The following is a 20876-nucleotide window of genomic DNA, read 5'->3' as shown; positions in this document are numbered from 1 at the left end:
TGCCTTCGTCTGTCTCTAGACCGCAGATGAGAACCATCACTCGGTGAGTCCTTCTCCCTCTCACTTACTCCCCTCAGCATGAGGCCCAGGTCCACCCAAGTCGCAGTGAACTGCATGACTTCAAGATAACATTGTTGATCTACTTATGAACAGGCATTAGATAAAACAGGATATCCAGGGCAAGAGAGATCGCATGGCGGTTTGTTGCTTGCCTGTATGTAGCTGAGTCAGGTTTGATCTCTGGCGCCCCAACTGGTCCCCCCAGCACCGCCAGGAAGGATCCCTGAGCACCAGCAGATTTGACCCCAAAACAAGCAAAAGTAGAATATCTTTCCCCATAGCATTAAGATTGCCCCGTCAAGAAGGTGGGGAAATACCTATTCACTTGCCATTTGTGCATTATTAATAAAACTGCAAGAATTAAATGATAAAAAAAATTGAGCAAAAATTGAAAAGATCTCAATTGGTGAGAAAACATTCTGTATCTGTGGGCTGTTAAGAAGACAATGTCCAGCCATCTGTTCTTCTGGTCTCTAGAGTCCACACACCCCTGAAAGAATCCCGGTCACTGCTGTGCAGATATTTACAAGAGAGGCTTGAAGAAGCACAGAGGGGAAGACTCCTGTCTCGATTTCAGAATTAACTGCAAATTTAGTGACCAGCATGGTGAGGAATGAGCTTGCATTTAAATCAAGTTCAGTGGAAGAGAATTGAGACTCCAAAGTGCTTACATCTAGGGCTAAGTAATTTCGACAAAGGTGCAAAGACCATGTAACAGCAAAATAATTTCTTTTTCAAGTAGTGGTGCTGGACAAATATATAGTCTAAAATGTCCCAGAAAGGAAGTGAAGGGACTGAAGATGTAGTGCAGGCATTAAGGCACATGCCTTACATACAGCTGACCTGGTTCTATCCCTGCCACCTCACAGTCCCCTGAACATTGCTGGGTGCAGCCCTAGAGGTCCCTGAGCACCACACAGTGGCCCATGTCACACCATCCCATCAGGGCACCAAAGCACCCACTGTTCCGGGCCCTCACATTAGCCTACTAGTCTGGCTGGCCAAGAAAGGCCGGAAGGGTCCCAGGCCCTCCTGAGAACCCCTACTTGGGAGTCCCCTGAAAAAGGAAATGAGGGGGCTGGAGCAATGGCATAGCGGGTAGGGCATTTGCCTTGCATGTGGCCGACCCAGGTTTGATTCTCAGCATCCCATATGGTTCCCCGAGCACCGCTAGGAATAATCCCTGAGTGCAGAGTCAGGAGTAACCCCTGTGCATCGCCAGGTGTGACCCAAAAAGCAAAAAAAAAAAAGAAGGAAATGAGCTCCTTACCTCATACTAGACACAAAAATTAACCAAGAATGGCAGGTCAGGGACTGGAGCGATAGAACAGCGGGTAGGGCGTTTGCCTTGCACGCGGCCAACCCGGGTTCGATTCCCAGCATCCCATATGGTCCCCCAAGCACCACCAGGAGTAATTCAATTCCTGAGTGCAGAGCCAGGAGTAACCTCTAAGCATCACCATGTGTGACCCAAAAACAAAAAACAAAAAAAAAAAAAAAGAAAGAATGGCAGGTCATAGGAACTGAAATTCTATACAATTCTCAGAAGAAACAGAGATAAATCCACACAGGCCTTGTTGTGTGGATAAAAGACCCTTAGCCATGACAATGAAAGCACAAACAACAAAAGAAAATATTAGATTTATTAAGAATCAGAAAACAGGCCGCCAAGATGTGATCCCGGGGGCCGCACGTGTGTGCGGCCTCTCCGCAGCTGCATGAGCGTGACTCCAGACCCAGCTAAAGTTTTCGGCATGGGCAGCTCCTCGAAGAATGTCTCCAGATTGAGAACTAAGCCTCGGCCCCATACCCGCCCAGGAGGGGAAAGGTATTTCTCTCTCTCGACTCTTCCTTGCCGGGGGTGAAGGGCGTGGTGACCGCCATATTATGACGACCACAGATGGGGTTTACAAGCTTGCAATGATCCAATATCTGGAAGAAATATCCCTGGACTTAGTTGCTAAAGTACAGAAATCCAAAACCTCATATCTCTTCACAACAGGTCTGACTCTAGTGGGGTACTCCTAACAATAATAGTGAGGTTTGTGTTGAAATATTGAATGTAACCAAAGCAAATAGAAAGTAAAGTGAAATTTATCAGTTACAAGGCGGGGGGGGGTATGGAGGCAGGATGGGAGATGTACTGTTTCTTTTTTTGGTGGTGGGATATGGGCACTGGTGAAGGGATGGTTGTTTCAGCATTGTATAACTGAGACTTAAGCCTGAAAGCATTGTAATTTTCCACATGGTGATTCAATAAAACAAAATTCTTATAAAAAAAAAAGAATCAGAAAACATTGATGTTTCCAAAGAAACTATCAATAAAGGGAAAAGGCAGGCCACCAGAGTGTTGGAAGCAGAAATGCTGAGACCCTGTGCTCACCCCGTGCCACTGACATGCATGCACGAGCATTGTCCTGACATGGGAGGAATCGAAAATGTGACATGCATGGATCCATCAGCGGTAACGCAAAATCACAGTGCCTCGGTACACTTATTTTTAATTTTAAGGACAAAAATATATAAATAAATAAATAAGCAAGCAATGCCTGTGACGTGTTGTTTCCCAAAGAAGATCCACAAATGACCCACATGGGTGCAGATGTGCCTGGCACCACCCACCAGCAGGCAGGGAAATGCAAATCAGAACCAGAGTGAGTGGGCCCAGAGCTATAGTACAGTGGGGAGGGGGCTTGCCTGGCACATGGTTGATCTGGGTTCCAGCCCAGCCAAGAGTGATCCCTGAGTGCAGAGCCAAGGGTACCCACTGAACACTGCTGGGTGTGACCCCCGAAAGACAAACTCCAATGAGCTCCCAAGTCAGGTTTGAATCAGAAAGTCAGATGAGGGCCAGAGAGAAAGCTCAATGGTCTGGAACACACTCTCTGACCCGGTTCAATCTCTGACATCACGTGGCCCCGAGCACACCCAGAGGCAATTCCTGAGCACAGAGGCAGCAGTCACCAGCCCCTGAGTGTGGCCCAAAGCAAAACAAAACCAAAAGTACCAGTGAGGGTGTTGGAAGAAATGGGGGCCCTACTGCTCTGCACATAAAAAGGGTGCAGAAAGTGACAAGGTCACTGTGGCACAAAGGGCGATGCCTCAGTTAAACACAGTGCCACCACATGACACAGAATGCCACTCCAAAGAACAACAAAACAACAACAACAAAAAAGAATGTGTCCACATGAAACCTGGATCAGAAATTTTATAGCAGACTTGTTCATAGTAGCCAAAAAAATCAGAAATCACCCAAATAGTCTGTCAGCCCAGCAAGAGACAAATACAGTATAACCTGCCCACGCAACGGACTATCATTCCACCATGAATGGAAGTGAAGAGCTGAACCAACACAGTCCTCATGGGCGAGTGCCTGAAGAAGGTTGCTGAAAGGGAAGCCGGACCCCAAAGCCCACCACGCCTGTCATCCTTTTAGATGAAATGTCCAGAACAGCCCAGTCTACAGGAGCAAAAACCGGACCCGTGGTGGCCAGAGCTGGTGGAGAGAAGATGAGGTATGAAGTGAACATTTAAGTTTCTTTAGGGCGATGAATTTCCTATAATTAACAGGGGCCACATCACTGAACAGGTCCGGTCACAGAACTTTAAAAGAGCAAATGGTGTGCTATAGGAGGGATAGCTCAATTGAAAGTGTGTTCAAACAAGGAGAAAGAAAACCGATCCAAGAAGGAACAGGTTAGGGTTATTCTTACTCACCAGAGATCACATGAGCAAGGAGAAAATGAGGTGAACCACAAAGAAGGGGAAAAATCCATCAAGTGAGAATTCCGTGTCTGGAGCCAGAGAGATGCTCAGTAGACAGCACCTGCTCTGCACGCAGGAGCCCAAGTTTGGCCCCCAGCACCCCGTGGTCCCCTGGGAACAGCCAGGAGCTCCCAGCACAGTCCAAGGTAGCCCCTGAGCATCCTGGGTGTGACCCAGCAACAAAGCAAAACAAAATATCCAAAGCACAGATCCAACAACACTGAAAACATGAGACCTAAGCTGCAACCCTGAAACTTTACAATGGACCTGTCAAGTTGACGGGCGGGATGGGGAGGGCGTATGGGACACTGGCAGAGGGAAGTCGACACTGGTGGTGGGATTGGTGCTGAAGTATCATGTACCTAAAACTCAGCTATCAAAGTCACAGTTCTTAAAAAAAAAAAAGAAGAAAAGAAAACTTTTTGTGTCCAGTGAATTTTCCTTCAGATCTGAAGGACATTGTCTGATAGTCAGTGGGGTATGGGAGTGGCCGGAAGGCACCCGTGTCGCCCATGTCTCTGTCCCACACAAGTGGCTCCTAGCCCGCTGGACAGGTAGGTGGGGCACTGAGGACCCCACCAGGCCTGCCTGAGGGGGGAGAGCCTAGAATGTGACTCTCGAGTCCAGGTTGGCGGAAGGGAGGACACAGGACAAGGCCTGGCCCTCCCTATCCATCACACCAAGTCCCTGCCTCCCTTCTAGAAGATTCCAAGTCAAGGTCTGCCCCAGACAGAGAGGGAAGGCCCCACACCTGGTGTCACTGCGGAAGCAGTCTGTCCCCGTGTAGGGAGCCGGCCCACAGTCTTCGAGCAGAGAGGCCCCGGGCCCATGGGTGGGCGTGCGCAGGGCCCCGAGGCGGCACCCACCTGGGAAAGGTCCTGCTCCGCAGCTCCTTGATGAAGAGCTGGCTGCCGTTCTGCACCGGCTTCACGTCGGGCGTCTGCCCGGGGCTGTGCTTGTGCCAGGTCCGCTTCTTCTTCACTGCGGGGACAGGCAGCAGAGGATCCCCCACGGTCCCGCCCACCGCCCCGCCCTCAGCCCGCCCAAGGTCCCGTCTATAGCCCCGCCCACCGCTCCTCCCACAGCCCGCCCAATGGCCCGTCCCGTCTATAGCTCCGCCCACAGCCCCGCCCAAGTCCCCCGTCCTGTCTATAGCTCCGCCCACCGCCCCTCCCACAGCCCGCCCAATGGCCCGTCCCGTCCGTAGCCCCGCCCACATCCCCGCCCAAGTCCCCGTCCCGCCTTAGCTCCGCCCACGGCTCTGCCCAAAGCCCCGCCCAATGTCCGATCCAGCTCTAGCTCTGCCCGCAGCACCAACTCCATTGAGTGAGTCTCCCCCCAGGAACCTGCCATCAAAGAACACAGTCTATCACCCTCCTGCTGGAAGGAGTCGCCCTGACAGCTCCAGCGCAGGGCAAGGGCAGGCTGCCACCATTGCTGCCCCCTCCACCTGCATAACCGCTGGGCACCCACCTGCACTCTGTCCTCTCCCCCGCCTCGGTTGGGACCAGTTCTCCCCACCACCCTTGGATGTTTTATAAGTCAATTCACACCGTGGGTCCTTGCGGGGAGCGGGGGGTGCTAGAAGGGACTTCCTCAGCCCTGGTACCCGTCCATGGGGCCCTCTAAGAGAGCATGGCCGTCCACTGGCCACCCAGCTCAGTGCTCGGGACAGCAGGGCTGGGCCTGGCCCTCGCCGGCAGCTCCTGGGAAGCCTGCCCCAGGCCGGGCTGGACCCACGGCCACACACCACACCGTCGCCCTGCTGCAGTCAGCCCTGTCCCCGGTGAGGGGCTCCTGCAGCTCTGTGTTCCCCACTCGGGTTTAGTCTCAGGGCCCAGTGCTCATGCCCCTGCTCAGCCATGACCTGAGCCCACAGGACAAACCTGCACCTTCGGGGTCCCCTGGACTCTCACAGGAAGTAGTATCCACCCCCAAGGTGGTACGGAGGGTCCCCTGACTCCCCGCAAGGGGCCCCACACAGAAAGTGGTGACTCCCACTTGGGCCTGGAGAAGGGCATCACACGCCCAGACTCCCTGCGGCAGTGGTCAGCCTGGTGCCCCATGGACCGGTGTCCCACCCAAGTTCTGCCTGGAGCCACAGGCAGCCCTGCCCCGGCCTTTGAAGCTGGTGGGGTCTCCACTCAGGCCCGGGAGCAGGCCAGGTTGAGGGAGAGGCCACAGGAGTCAGGGGTGGGGGCAAAGGTACAAGAACTCAGGCTGGTGGGGGCCGGGGCACTGGGGCAGGTCACCCTGAAGGGCCAGGGCTGGGCTGGGGGCAGGGGCCCTGCTCCTGGGCTTGCAGTGAAGCCAGGGCCGGGTGCAGTACTCACACGTGGACTTGCCGTGGGTCTTCTCACAGTTGGGACAGTGGTAGATGTCAATGTCGGGGGCCTCCTCCTCCTCCACGCCGACACAACTGGAACAGAGAGGACACGTGTCACCGCAACCTGCAGCTCCTCGAGCACCTCCCCCGAAGCCCGGCGGGAGCCCCAGCCAGGAAGGCCTGGGCAGTGTGGGCAGAGAGGACAGGACCAGTGCAGGGACACGGTTTATCCAGGCAAGTCCCAGAGGGCAGGCGGGCAAGCGAGGCCTGATGTTCTGCAGGACAGTCTCTCCCCAACAGCCTTGACTGCTTGGCCACCCCACCACCTCCCCAGCGCCAGCACGGAGCCATGGCCGGGACCCTCCAGTCCCCAAGGAGGCCTGCTGGACGCTGGCCTCATTCTGACCCCCAGGGGCCGCATTCTGACGACCAGATAAAGAGCGAAGTGGAAGCCTCGCCTCAAACCACACACAAGAACCAACTCGAAAGGAATGAACGGCTGGAAAGATGGTACAGCAGGAGGGCACTAGCCTTGACAGGTCTGATCCCTAGCACCATACAGGGTCCCCAAGCCCCGCCAGGAGTGACCCCTGAGCAAAGAGCAGGGAGTTATCCCTGAGCACCATCGGGTGTGGCCCTAACTGGCCCTCTCAAATATATAGATGAACAACCCAAATGTAGCACCACACTGTAGCACTGTCATCCCGTTGTTCATCGATTTGCTCGAGCGGGCACCAGTAACTTCTCCATTGTGAGACTTGTTGTTAGTGTTTCTGGCATATCGAATACACCACAGGTAGCTTGCCAGGCTCTGCCGTGTGGGCAGGATACTCTCGGTAGCTTGCTGGACTCTCTGAGAGGGATGGAGGAATCGAACCCGGGTTGGCCATGTGCCAGGCTGTGCTATCACTCCAGTCCAACCCAAATGTAGGAGGCAAAACTATACAGCTCTTAGAGGAAAATCAAGAGTAAATCTTCATGATCTTGGATTTAGTTATGGGTTCTTCTGCATGACACCAAAAGCATAAGCAATAGGAACAAGAAAAGATCAACTGGACATCACAGAATAAGCTCCTGTGCATCAAGTGACACGAATGTTGTCGGGAAAGGACAACATACAAAACAGAAGAAAATATTTGCAAATCATGTCTCTAATGGGATCTGGCCTCCGGAATACATAAAGAGCTTTGCAGCGTGACAACCAAGCAAATCAATGTAGAAAAGGGCAGGAGGCTTGAGCGCACATTTCCCCAAACATGAAACAGAACAGCCCGCAAGCTCACGGAAGACGTGCTCAGCATTCATGACGGTGGCCCTGAAACACAAACAAAAACGGGTGGAGAGCACCTCAACCCCACGAGAGGCTAGAACGTTCCGGAGAGGAAACAGAAACAGACAGCTGGGGAGGGCGCAGAGAACTGCAGGTCTTTGAGAAGAGCAGCGGGAACACCAAGTAGGGCCATTTCTGTGGAAACAGTCGGCCCAGCAGCTCCTCGGAAAGTTCACAGAGAATCACCCCATGGCCGGGTGGCCTGCTCGGAGGCCCAGACGCCCGAGAGAACGAGAACCGGGAACAGCTGAGCCCATCTTTTTTTTTTTTTTTTGCTTTTTGGGTCATACCCGGTGTTGCACAGGGGTTACTCCTGGTTCTACACTCAGGAATTACTCCTGGCAGTGCTCAGGGGACCATATGGGATGCTGGGAATCGAACCCGGGTCAGCCGCGTGCAAGGCAAACACCCTACCCGCTGTGCTATCGCTCCAGCCCTGAGCCCATCTTTCTTTTTTTTTTTGCTTTTTGGGTCACACCCAGTGATGCTCAGGGGTCACTCCTGGCTCTGCACTCAGGAATTACCCCGGGCCGTGCTCAGGGGACCATATGGGATGCTGGGATTTGAACCCGGGTCAGCCGCGTGCAAGGCAAACACCCTACCCGCTGTGCTATCGCTCCAGCCTGGAGCCCATCTTTCTCAACGGCTGCATTTCCAGTGACTGAAATGCGGAGCCGAGGGTCTCGTCCCTGAAGTGTGGAACAGGCCAAAGGGGGGCCCTGGCAGCAGGTGGACATGGCTCTGCTCGCCCAAGGGCACAGGCACGGACACCAGCTACTCCAAGGCGGAAGCTGAAACACGAGGCGGAGTGAAGTCTCGTGCAAAGGCCCACACTCCGGTCACACCTGTGGATCTGCAATGGGGGTGGGTGGGTACCACTAGGGGCACCAGGGAGCAGGGCAGGGGCCTGGGCTGTGACTGCTGAGTGGGTACTGGGTACCAAGTGTCCTTGGGAGACGAGAAAGTTCTGGATTCAGAGACAGACAACTGTGCTACACGATGAAGGCGAGTCAACACCACCGACGATCCCCTTTACAGGCTGATTGTACGTTACGGGAACTTGACCTCGTTGTACGAAGGAAAAGCAGCAATCCCGAGAGGGACGCGGCTCACCACACCACACAAGCCGGAGGCTCCGCGCAGCCACGGTGAGCTCCCGAGGAACGGCCAGGCGTGAGCGGCAGCGCAGATGGTCACCCGGGCCCCGGCCAGTCCACACCACCCAGGACTTCTCGGCACTCCCTGGGACAGCCCCCGTCAGCCCAGCACTACCGGAGTCAGCAGCAACCCTGAGAGACCACCCGAGTGGGATGTGGCCAGTGCCGCCACGGCCGGGACAGGCAGGCCCGGGAGAGGCCGGGCAAGTGTTTCCGGAAATGCCAAGTGCACGCCCCCAGCTCAGACACGAGCCAAGTCGAGTCCGAGCGGAGTCAAGAGTCGGGGGCAGGGGCCTGAGCGATGGTACGGTGGGTAGGGCACCTGCCTTGCGTGCAGCTGACCCGGGTTTGACCCCTGGCGCCCCATAGGCCCCTTGTGGCCCTCCAGGAGTGATGCCTGAGCTCAGAGTCAGGATAAGTCCTGAGCCCCGCTGGGTGTGGCCAGAAACCAAAAAGATAAAGAGAAGAGTCCATGCAGAGGGGCTGGAGTGGGGAGGGTGTTTGCCTTGCACGCGACCAACCCGGGTTCGATTCCCAGCATCCCATATGGTCCCCTGAGCACTGCCAGGAGTAATTCCTGAGTGCAGAGCCAGGAGGAACCCCTGTGCATTGCCAGGTGTAACCCAAAACGCAAGAAAAAGAGTCAACACAGAGGCCAGGGAGGCGCCGTCTGCCCAGAGTCGGGCAAACAGGGAGAGCAGAGCGGGAGCCGGGAGGGTCAGGCGGGTCGCAGCATCTGCGCCCCGGGAGGTCGAGGCAGAGCCAGGAGCAGACAGGCCCCCAGCGCCCCACAGGGAATGCCCATCGCACTGACCACAGAGGAGGGGGACCACAGTCACGGGGTCATCTTCCCGGGGAAGACGCCTCTGGTGGTGCAGGCACAGAGGCTCCCAGAGCCCCTCCTGGACAACCTCCCGAAGTCCTCCCCTCCCCCCCAGGCCCCCACAGCCAGCCGCTCCTTGTGCCTAATCCACAGGGCTGCATGGAAGAGGCAGGGTCCCGAGTGCTCCCTTCAGGCCGATGGCGCCCTCGGCCTCTCCCTGAGCTGGTCTGCCCAAGCCATGCCCTGCCCCCTCCTGAGGTCCCTGGCACAGGCCTGTCGGAGAGTGCAGGGCAGCCTCAGTGGCTCGGGCCATGAGGCGGGGGAGTCCAGCAAGCCCGCAGGGTAGGACACCCAAGGCTGAGCACTGTGGGATGAGCCTTCTGCCCACCCCCCCACCAGGAGCCACATGCCGGGAGCCCAAGTGAGAGATCAGCTGGATCTAGAAGTCACACCCGACCAGAATCCACACCTGGATCCGTGGCCTCAGTGGCCCCTTCATCCACAGCCCGTGTCCACAGTGTCCACACGGTGTCCATGCCGGGAGCCGGGCAGGGCGCCCTCTCACCACCCCCAGCTGGGCAAGCCCGGCGCTACACACCTTCTCCCTGCACTCGCCCCACCCACCTGTCAGGGGGGCGGGGGGCCGGGCTGGGCAAGGATAAGCCCTCCACGTGCCAACCCAAGGGGTTAAGAAGTTTGCAGCTGGCTGGGACCTTCCAGGAGGTTGGGGCTCATGCACCCTCCACGAAGGCCCAAGAAGCTTTCAGAACCTGGCTGCAGGGTGCAGGGGTCCAGCCCGCCCTCCCGTGAAGATCACGCAGCTGGCAGAGTGACAGTGCGGGGGGCAAGTATTTGCCTTGCACACAGCAACCAGGGTTTGGATCCCCGGCATCCCACACGGCCCCTGGAGCGCCCAGGAGTCAGCCCTGAGCACCACACGGGACGGCCCCACACCCAGCAAGCAAACAGAAATGGAACCGGGACAAAAGAAGTGGAACTCTCTTAGGCCGCAGGCCCCCTCCAGTCCAGGCTGCCCGCCCCCATCAGGACCAGCCAGGCCACCCCAAACACCCAGTCCCTGGCAGGCGCCAGGCCCACCCGGTGTGACAGAGGGGAAAGCTGAGGCCCAGTGGTGGCGGGGGGGATGCGCCTGTGACCCCTCGAGCCCGGCAGTCCTCCTTTCCCCTCGCGCCCCCAGGTGAGCACAGGCCTGGGGGCCACAGAGGGGGACGGCACAGGACAGGAGGCAGCGGTCCCCTGGGGCCAGCCCTTCCGGGAGAAGTGCCCACCCCGTGGAGGTAACCATAGGACAAGTGCAACTCTGCCACTCCCTGTGCTGTCTGCAGAGGGGAACCCCGATTCCTGGGGCGCCTTGAGGATCGGGGACCCCTGTCTGCATGCTGGCAAGGTGAGGGTTCGCCAGGGTTGCTGATGCCAACCGCTCTGGACTCTATTTCCCCAAAGAACAACAGCGCTGGAAGGGCCACACACTTCCCTGCCCCCGAGTCGGTGGTTACCAGGGCCCAGAGTCTGGGGTCCTCGGCTGGGCTGGGAGCACAGGGAATGGCCAGCAGCCCCAGGCCCAGAGCGAGGGCCTGGAGACAGCAGGGAAGGTGGCCGGACGCCCCTTGCCCGGAGCCTTGCGGCGGCCTGGCTGCTGTGAGTGCCTCGAGGCTGGGCCCTGCTGGACAGGCACACCCTGGACAGGCCACCCTGGACAGGCACACCCTGGACAGCCACACCCTGGAAAGCCACACCCTGGACAGCCACACCCTGGAAAGCCACACCCTGGGGTTTCTCTGTTGACTTCAGCCCAGACAAACGCTCCTGTGACTTTTATTTTTCATTTTTTTGGTTTTTGGACCACATCCAGTGATGCTCTTGAGTTACTCCTGACTTTGCACTCAGGCAGTGCTCGGGGGACCATATGGGATGCTGGGGATCAAACCTGGGTCAGGGGGGCTGGAGCAATAGCACAGCGGGGAGGGCGTTTGCCTTGCACTCGGCCAACCAGGGTTTGATTCCCAGCATCCCATATGGTCCCCCGAACACCACCAGGGGTAATTCCTGAGTGCAAAGCCAGGAGTAACTCCTAAGCATCGCCGGGTGTGACCCCAAAAGAAAAAAAACAAACCACCCTGGGTCAGCCTCATGCAAGGCAAACGCGCAAAGGCCCTATACACTGGACTATGGCTCCACCCCCTGACATTTAAGTTCAGAGGTATCGTGACAAAAACAGAGCGGCCTGTTCCATGGTGGCTGGGGGGTGACATGTGAGCCAGCCCGAGACACGCATGGCAGCCACTGTCTGTGGAGTGTTAGAGTGACCCTGAAAAGGGAAACTGAGGCCAGAGCAGCCAGCACTTGCTGAGCCCAGCCAGAAAGTGAGATCGCCAGGGCTCTCAGACCACCCTCGCCAGGCCCAGCTGTGGGCACACTGCCAAGCCACTGTGGGGAGGAGAGCACGGAGAGAAAGGGAGGACCCCGCACGCCAGAGCTGTGGGGGGCAGGAGAGGGCCCCGGGCAGGGGCCACGACTCCGGGAAACTGTCTCTATAGAGGTCTCTCTCACCTTCTCCCCGAGGGCACCTGTGCCCTGGGCCACGGCATCAGTACCTGGGCTGGGGGCGCAGAGCCCTCCCCCGGAGAACACACAGGCCATGCAACCTCCACCAGGACACAGGAGGCAGAATCTCTGAGACCCGTCTGCAGAGTCTAAGACTCAGACTCTTGGTGAAGCAGCAATGTCATGCCATCAGGTGCCACCGTGAGGTGACTGGCACCACCACAGAGCCGGGGAGACCGGGATGAAATGGAAGCACAGAAGAGATGGGACCTCGGCTCCCAGCTTTCAAGGAAGCACACAGGCCTGCTTATCTGGTCGCTGCCACCTGCTCCGCCACCCCCGTCTTCACCACCATCAGCCCATCAGGCCATCATCACCCTCATCACCATCATCACACCATTCACCACCACCGTCACCACCATCTTCACCATCATCATCTTCACCATCATCACCATCACCACCACCATCACCATCATCACCATCACACCATCATCACCATCACCATCATCTTCACCATCATCACCATCACCATCACCACCATCTTCACCATCACCATCATCACCATCACCATCACCACCACCACCACCATCATCACCATCACCACCATCTTCACCATCATCACCATCACCCCATCATCACCATCTTCACCATCATCACCATCACCACCATCTTCACCATCATCACCATCACCACCATCACCCCATCATCACCATCTTCACCATCATCATCACAGTTTTCACCACCACCACCACCACCACCTTCACCATCGCCATCACCATCATCACCATCTTCACCATCACCACCATCACCACCACCACCATCTTCACCATCCCATCACCCCCTTCATCACCCCCATCCTCACCATCACGTGACTGCACTGTCACTAGTCAGGCCGTCTTGCCTCTAAAGAGACTCCAATGGTGGTTGGTGGTAACAGAACAGAGACCCCATCACCCGTCTGCTGAGGGCTCAGGGAGTGAGACACCAGTCCCTGGTGTCATACCCAAATCCCTCCATCACCAGTGTCAGGTAACTGAGAAGGGATCTGGCGAGGGGACCACGACCTCTGGCCTGGGCCTCGGCAGGCAGAGACGAGTCCCCCAAAGCAGGACAGCTTCGGTGCCTCCTTCACGGAAACACGCTGTAGTAGATTACGTGGGGAGAGACCCAGAGCTGTCGTGATGACTCCTGGAAAGGAAACTACGAGTGGTCCAGACCCAGAGCTGTCGTGAAGACTCCTGGAAAGGTGTACATGAGTGGTCCGTCAGGCCAACAGCCGCTGATCAGTGGAACAGGCCCGTTGCTAGAAACGTGCTGAGCTGGCAGCTGCGGGCAGCGAGGCCAAGCCCAGCGCAGCTCTCAGCTGGGTTCCAGGACGGGCAGGGTTACTGTTGCTTTTCGGGGTGAAGGGGGAGGGGTGCACCCCCAGCTGTGCTCAGGGCTTACTTCTGGCTCTGTGCTCAGACATCACTCCTGGCAGGGCTCAGGGGACCGCAGGGGTGCTGGGACTGAACCCAGGTCAGCCCTAGCAGGACAGGCCTGACACCTGCTGTACTGTGGCTCCAGCCCCAACGGTTGCATTTTCAGGACACACCCCCCTTCTGGAACAGTCCAGACTTGAGTCTGCCTGGGAGAGACTTGCTCTCATTAGTCAAGAATCACGTCTGAGCAGAGTCACGTGTGCTCTGGACTCTCCGGCAGGGGTCTGCGGAGGCACGAAAACTCTTGGAACCCAGAGACCGGCCTGATGCAGGAGGGTGCGGGGCTGGGGGTCGACACGTCCCATGGTCACGCCCTAGGAGCAGAGCAAAACCTCTCCCCGAAAGGACCCAGCTGGGGACCCAGCGGCAGCAGCAGGAAGAAGCCAGGGCACACGGCCTTAGTGGGGGCAGACGCCGCCTCCCGGGGGTCTGGAACCCCGAAGCACCAAAAGCACAGAAACCGGCAGCAGAGTGCTTTAAAGGGGGGTGTGCTGGAGGGAGGGAGGCAGAGCTCACAGCTTGGGGTCAGGTCGATCAAGACTGCGCCAGGGGCAGCCACGGACGGAGGAAGACCTGCACTCGAGTCTCACGGAGGGCCGTGGCGTCCCAGCTGAGAGCTGCCCATGCTGCCGCGGGCTGGCCGGGGTCCAAAGGAGCGTCAGGACCGCACAGAGCAGGTGCCCTGGTGAGCACGGGTGAGCGAGTGCGGTCCCTGGAGTCAGGGTCCCCTGGAAGGGCCTGTCTGCGTGTGCGGGAAAGGAGGCGGCCGGGAGTGGGCATGGAACCCGGCCTGCTCGGGCTGCCGCTGACGCCGTGACTGCCGGTGGAACGCAGAGGGATGGACGGGAGAGGCGTCCGACACCAGGAGGAAGGCGTGAGCCCCTGTTGGAGGTGCCCCGGGAGCCTGGGGCAGGCTGGCAGTCGGGGTGCGGGAGCTTCCTCTCGGCAGGGTGCTGCGGGGAAGCCATGGCCACCCCTCAGCCCTTCAGAAGGCGCTGTACTGCCCAGCACGCGCGTGGGGCCGGCAGCAGCCAGGGCCCACCTGTGGGAGACCTGAGATAAGCACGTGCCCGAGAGTGCCAGGAACAGCGAACTCGGAGCTGAGAGACAGCACCGTGGGTAGGGCGCTATCCTGCACGGGGCAGGCCTGGGTTTGGTCCCCGGCACCGTGTATGATCTCCTGAGTTCACCAGGACGGATCCCTGAGCGCACAGCCAGGAATGAGCCCAGAGCACAGGTGAGTACAACTCCAAAACAAAAGAACTGTCACTGTCATCCCGTTGCTCATCGTTTTGTTCGAGTGGGCACCAGTAACATCTTTCATTGAGAGACTTATTGTTACAAGCCTGGCAAAACAAAAGAACAAACAAAAAAAATTGCCAGCTGCGCTTTCCTTACCCGAGACAACCTCCGAGTTGCACCCACAGAGAGCGCTAGTTAGAGTGCAGGGCACAGCCACCTTCTCTGAGGCCCCGAGGGAAATGTAGAAGCAAGCCTGCTGTAAGATCATGTTCCAGAATTCTCTGGAAACAATGAGACATCTCACCGCCGTGGCCACCTCTGGAGAGGACTCGTGGGCCGGGCCAGGGGCGCACAACGGACATGCCACCCCAACGCTGGGCTTTTCCTCTGTGTACTGTCTCTGCCCCTCCCCAACTTTCAGAGAAAAACTGTCTCAACAAACAGACCTGATTCACAGCAGAGCTAGTGGGATTTTTTTTGATACATCCACAAATAGACTTAAAAATAATACTCTTGGGTCTGCAAAAGTGGACACAGGCGGGCACCATTACCTCCCTGGCGTGCGTGGCACACACAGAGACAGCAGCAACACAGGAGGGAAAGGCCTCAGCCAGACCCGCACTGCTCGGCCCGTTCTGTGCAGGACGGGGCCCAAGGCCAGCAGGGCTGCCAGCGCTGTCTCCCCTCGCAGATGCCAGGGATAGGGCCCGGGGGGCCCAGGCGCAAGGCAGGCACCCTGCCCTCACTGTCATCTCTCCGGCCCATGGAGCTTTCTGCTGACGAGGGCGCATTTACACCAAACACAGGGAACAGTGCGTGGAGTCGCCCCGACACCCACACCAAGAGGGTCAGCAGGGAGGAAGATGAGTCCAAAATGACAGTGTGACCCTTTGGAAGGCGGCAGAGGGAGGACAGGCTTCTTGCCTGACTTGTGCAACAAAGCACAGCACCGAGCACACTGGGAGTCAGAAGTCACAGCCTGAAGAGAGAATGAACACATGAGAACCAGGCTCAGATGCGTCTCTGCTGGGAACTTTCAATAACTGTGATTCACGTTCTAGGAACCTGAGTGGGGAACGTGCAACAGTGATGGACAATGTAGGCACAGAGATGGAAACCCAAACGAAGGCACAACAGGAACTGCTATAAATCAAAAACACTGTAATAGGAAAATGATTTTATGGGTTCCTCTCTAGATGGACAAGGTCAAGGAAAGAGTCACTGAGCTTGAATCGAAGTCAACAGGGGCCAGAGCGACAGGACAGTGGAAGGGCGTTATTCTTGCATGCAGCAGATCCAGGTTCGATCCCCACACCCATATGGTCTCCCAAGCCCTGCCAGGAGGAATTCCTGAGTGCAGAACTAGGAGTAACCCCTGAGCACTGCTGCCGGGTGTGACCCACAAAAGCAAAAACAAAACAAACAAGCAAACAAACAAAAACCCCAGAAACTTTCAAAACTGAAATGCCAAGAAAGGGGAAAATGGAATTAAATAACCAAGGATTGCAGAAAACTGTGAAAAAGAAAAGTGAAGCATACATATAATGAGAAGACCAGAAGGGAAAATAATAGATAACAGAAGAAATGATAGAATTGAAATAAAAACAGTTAAGAGCTTTCCAAAACTAATGAAAGACACCAAAGCACAGATGCAGAGAAAGTTCAGAGATTACAAGCCAGGTCAGAGAGAGAGAGAAAGAAAGAAAAGGAGACAGAGAGAGTATATGTGTATGTGTATGTGTGTTGTGTGTGTGTGTGTATATATATATATATATAGATACATATATATGATAATGCACAGGGATTGATGATAAAGCACAGGGTGGATAGTAACGCAGAGGGGTGGGTGAAAATGCATGGGGGTGGATAATAGTGCATCACGGTGGATAATAATGCATGGGGTAGGAATATGGCATGGGGTGGATAATAATGCATGGGGTATATAATAATTCATGGGGTATATAATAATGCTTGGGTATATGATAATTTACAGGGTATGCAACAACGCATGGGGCATATGATAAGTCAAAGGGTGTGAAATAATGCATGTGTGGGTGACAATGCATTGGGGCAGGTGATAATGCATGGGGTGTACAATAATGCAGGAGGTATATAATAACACGTGAGGTATATAATAATGCATGTGGGTATATAATTCCCTGAGCACCTCCAGGAGTAATTTGTGAATGTTGAGGCATGAGTAACCCCTGAGGAGAGCCAGGTGTGGCCCCAAAACCAAATAAAATAAAATAAAGAAGCATAAGGACACATCCAGATGAAGCGCGCTGGGACAGGTGCAGAGGGTAAGGAAACAGTGCTCAATTGTGCTTTGGATCTAAAATTGCTTTCAGAAATTCTGTTTAAAAAATATAAGGAAAACACTTTGATGTATGCAGCAGGAGAGACAGTACTGGAGTTAAGGCCCTTGCCTTGCTGTGGCTGACGCCAGTTGGGTCCCTCGCATCCAAGCACCGCCAGGGGCCACTCCAGAGCACAGGGTCGTCCAGAGACAAAAGACATTCTGGGAAGGAAAACCATCGGGAAAAGAAGGGCCTTACACGTGAGAAAGGGGGTACGTTTCTGAGAAGACACAGCAGTCCGTAATGAACATACACCCAATAACAAGGCTTCAAAATACAGGTAGAAAACTGACAGAACTCTAAGAGGAAAGAGAGGAGTCCAGTGTTACTTTGATTCCTACATCTTCTAACATAAATCGGCAGCTCCAGCATGAAAATAAAAACATAGTCGCACGGAGCAACAGCCTCCATGTACCATGTTGAATTGACATTTATCAGACACTACATCCAACAAAGGCAGAATAACATTCCTCTCAAACTCCTGAGAATACTCCCGAAAAAGATCACATTCTTCAGCAGCGCTCAACGGATTTCAGTGAAACCCCACCAAGTTTTCTCTCATGTTGCAACAGAAGTCAACTAAATAAACTCCAGGATACTTGGAGTTAAAATAATTCACTTCCAAATAACAATAAGACAAAGACATCTGTGGCAAAATTTAATTTTTTAATTTCTAACTAAATAAAAATACAAGTTTCCAAAATTTGTAAAAATTTGGGACTGGAGCAATACAGGACAAGAGCTAGGGTGTCTGTACGTGGCCAGTCCAGGTTTGACCCCAGCATCCCCTGAGCATTGCCAGGAGTGATTCCTGAGTGCAGAGCCAAGAGCGTCCAAGCACTGCCAGGTGTGGTCCAAAAACAAACAAAAAATTAAGTAAGATACATTGAAAATTTTAATTTCTGAAATTTGGCAGTGAAAGCACTTTCTAAAACTGATAGCATCGAGTGCATATATTACAAAAGAAGCTCAAAATCATTTCAACTTCCTCCTAAGAAAAAAGACCACTGAGAAAAAAATTAAACCCAGAGGAGGTAGAGGAGGTAAATTTTAACAAAACTCAGAGAAGAGGGCCAGCAAAATAGTAGAGAGGTGAAGGGTTCGCCTTACACACAGACACCCCCAGTTTGATCCCCAGCACCGCATATGGTCCCCCAAGCCCTGCCTGGAGTAATCGTTGAGCAGAGCCAGGAATAAGTGCTGGGCACTCCCGGGTGTGGTACAAACACACACACACACACACACACACACACACACACGTGCACACACACATGTGCAAAAAAAAAATCAATGAAATCTAAAATAGCAAATAGAAAAATCAATGAAAACAAAGGATGGCAGATTGAAAAAGATCAATAAAATGACAAGCCTCTATTCATGTAAACAAGAAAAAAGAGGACACAACTATTAATATCAGAAATGAAAAAGGGGTCATCACTACTGGTCCCATGGACACTTAAAAAAATACTAAAGAAATATATAACAATTCTATGTCCACACAGTCAGCAACCTAATGAAATAGGCCAATTCCTTTAATCTACCAATATTTACACCTGGAGAAATCCACACCTGATTAGAAGTAAATCTGTTGCAGGCAGGTTCGGCATTGCCTTGCATGTGACCAACCTGGGTTAGATCCTAGCATCCCTTCTGGTCCCCTGAGCACCACCAGGAGTGACTCTTGAGTGCAGAGCAAGGAGTAAGCCCTGAGCACTGCCAATGTGACAATGAAAAGGAACTCTATCTGCTGGGGCTGGAGTGGTAGGACAGTGGGTAAGGTGCTTGCCTTGCACACTGCTGCCCCGGGTTTGATATTCAGCACCACATGTGGTCCTCCAGGCCTGCCAGAAGTAAGCCCTGAGTATCATCAGTGTGGCCCCAAAACACTGCCACTGTCACTATCATCCCGTTGCTCATCAATTTGTTCGAGCAGGCACCAGTAACATCTCCATTGTGACACTTGTTGTTACTGTTTTGGCATATCAAATACACCATGGGAAGCTTGCCAGGCTCTGCCGTGCGGGCGAGATACTCTCAGCAGCTTGCCGGGCTCTCCGAGTGGGGTGGAGGAATCGAACCCAGCCCCAAAACACAAAACATAAAAAGAAGTATATCTGTGAAAAAAAATTGTTGTTGTTGTTTAAAAAAATTATACCAAGTCAGAGATTGATAGTCCAGTGCTTGCTCTGTGTTCAGTCCTGGGGCTTTATAGGTTCCCCATGTCCCACCAGAGAGATCCCTGAGTGCAGAGCCAGGTACACTCTGAGCACTAATGTGTGTGGCTAGAAATAATCAAATAAATTCATAATAACACATAAAACTGTATCAGTAATAAATACCTTTCTAAAACAGAAAACACCAGAACCAGGTGGCTCATTGATGAGTTCACCCAACATTTCCAGAAAAGGTTATGCTGGCTCTATATAATCCCTTCAAAAAATTAGAAGCAGAGGAAATAATTCCTAACTTGTTGATAAGGTATTGATTTAAACCCCAAACCAAAGGTATTACAAGAGAAGAAAACTACATCCCACTATCTGTGTTGAGAGAAATTTCCTTTTAATCCTTAAAAAAATTAACAAATTAATTCCAATAATTTATAAGAAGAACTAACATTAGGACTCAAAAAGATTTATTCCAGATATGCAATGTTGGTTATATATATATTTTTTTTTTTTCTTTTTTGGGTCACACCTGGCGATGCACAGGGGTTACTCCTGGCTCTGCACTCAGGAATTACCCCTGGCCGTGCTCAGGGGACCATATGGGATGCTGGGAATCGAACCCGGGTCGGCCACGTGCAAGGCAAACGCCCTACCCGCTGTGCTATCTCTCCAGCCCCAGTGTTGGTTATATATTTGTAAATTGATACTGTAATTCAAAACAACAAAAGACTAAAGAAGCCATAATCAGATCAGTAGATGCACAAGAATTACTTATATAAAATCCGATATACCTTGTGATAAATGTATAGAACAACTAAGAATAGAGAGGGACCTTTTGTACTTGACAAAGAACATCAACAGAAACCCTTAATCAACATCATTTTCCGTATGAGAAGGTAGATGTTTTCTCCAAGACCAAGAGTAGGACAAAGAGGGGCCTGGGCAATAGCACAGCGGGTCGGGCCTTGCACACAGCCAACCGGGTTCATTCCCTGGCATCCCAGGTGGTCTCCTGAGCAGCACTAGGAGCAATTCCTGAGTGCAGAGCCAGGAGTAGCCCCTGAGCATAGCTAGGTGTGACCAAAAAAGCCAAAAAAAAAAAGGATAAGATAGTTATACTCACTGCTCCTATTCAATATTATACAAGTTCCTGAGCGAATAAAACAATAAAAGACATGCAAATTGGGAAGAAAGAAATCAAACCATCTTGGTGAAACATAACAATCAATTTAAAAAAAAACCCTGAGGAACTGAAGAGAGAACTCCTAGAACTGATAAATGATCATAGACACTGCGGAGATAATTCAGAGGACTTGAGAAACCTAGAGTCAATCCCCAGTACCACATAATCCCTTGAGCATGACCAAAAGTGGCCTGTCCATTCCACCTACCACTGAGCCAGGAGAAGCACCAAAGCAAGACAAGGTGTGAACACCCCCCAAACACACACACACACACACACACACACATTTTTAAGTCATTATAACAGGTTCTAAAATGAAATGTAAAATATAGACAAATTACATTCTTGTATGCTGGCATTGAATAAACAGTACTTTTAACTACAAATATAGTATTGTTTACATTAACACCTCCTTTAAA

The 20876-nt window shown here is 53.6% G+C and overlaps 1 protein-coding gene across 4 annotated transcripts in view; it reads right to left on the bottom strand.

The window, feature by feature from the left end:
- PHF2 (PHD finger protein 2) overlaps window positions 1-20876 on the bottom strand; it is a 76418-nt gene that overhangs the window by 27359 nt on the left and 28183 nt on the right. For all 4 annotated transcript variants that reach the window (XM_055126634.1, XM_055126636.1, XM_055126635.1 and 1 more), the window contains exons 2-3: window positions 6159-6244; window positions 4692-4806 (exon numbers count right to left, since the gene is read on the bottom strand). In XM_055126634.1, the coding sequence (XP_054982609.1) occupies window positions 4692-4806; window positions 6159-6244 (201 nt within the window). The remainder of the gene's footprint in view (window positions 1-4691; window positions 4807-6158; window positions 6245-20876) is intronic.

The sequence above is a fragment of the Sorex araneus genome, chromosome 2 (genome assembly GCF_027595985.1).
Source record: "Sorex araneus isolate mSorAra2 chromosome 2, mSorAra2.pri, whole genome shotgun sequence".
In the NCBI taxonomy this organism is placed as follows: Eukaryota; Metazoa; Chordata; class Mammalia; order Eulipotyphla; family Soricidae; genus Sorex; species Sorex araneus.
Note: the sequence above shows the minus strand (reverse complement) of the source record. Positions and strands in the feature narration are given on the sequence as shown.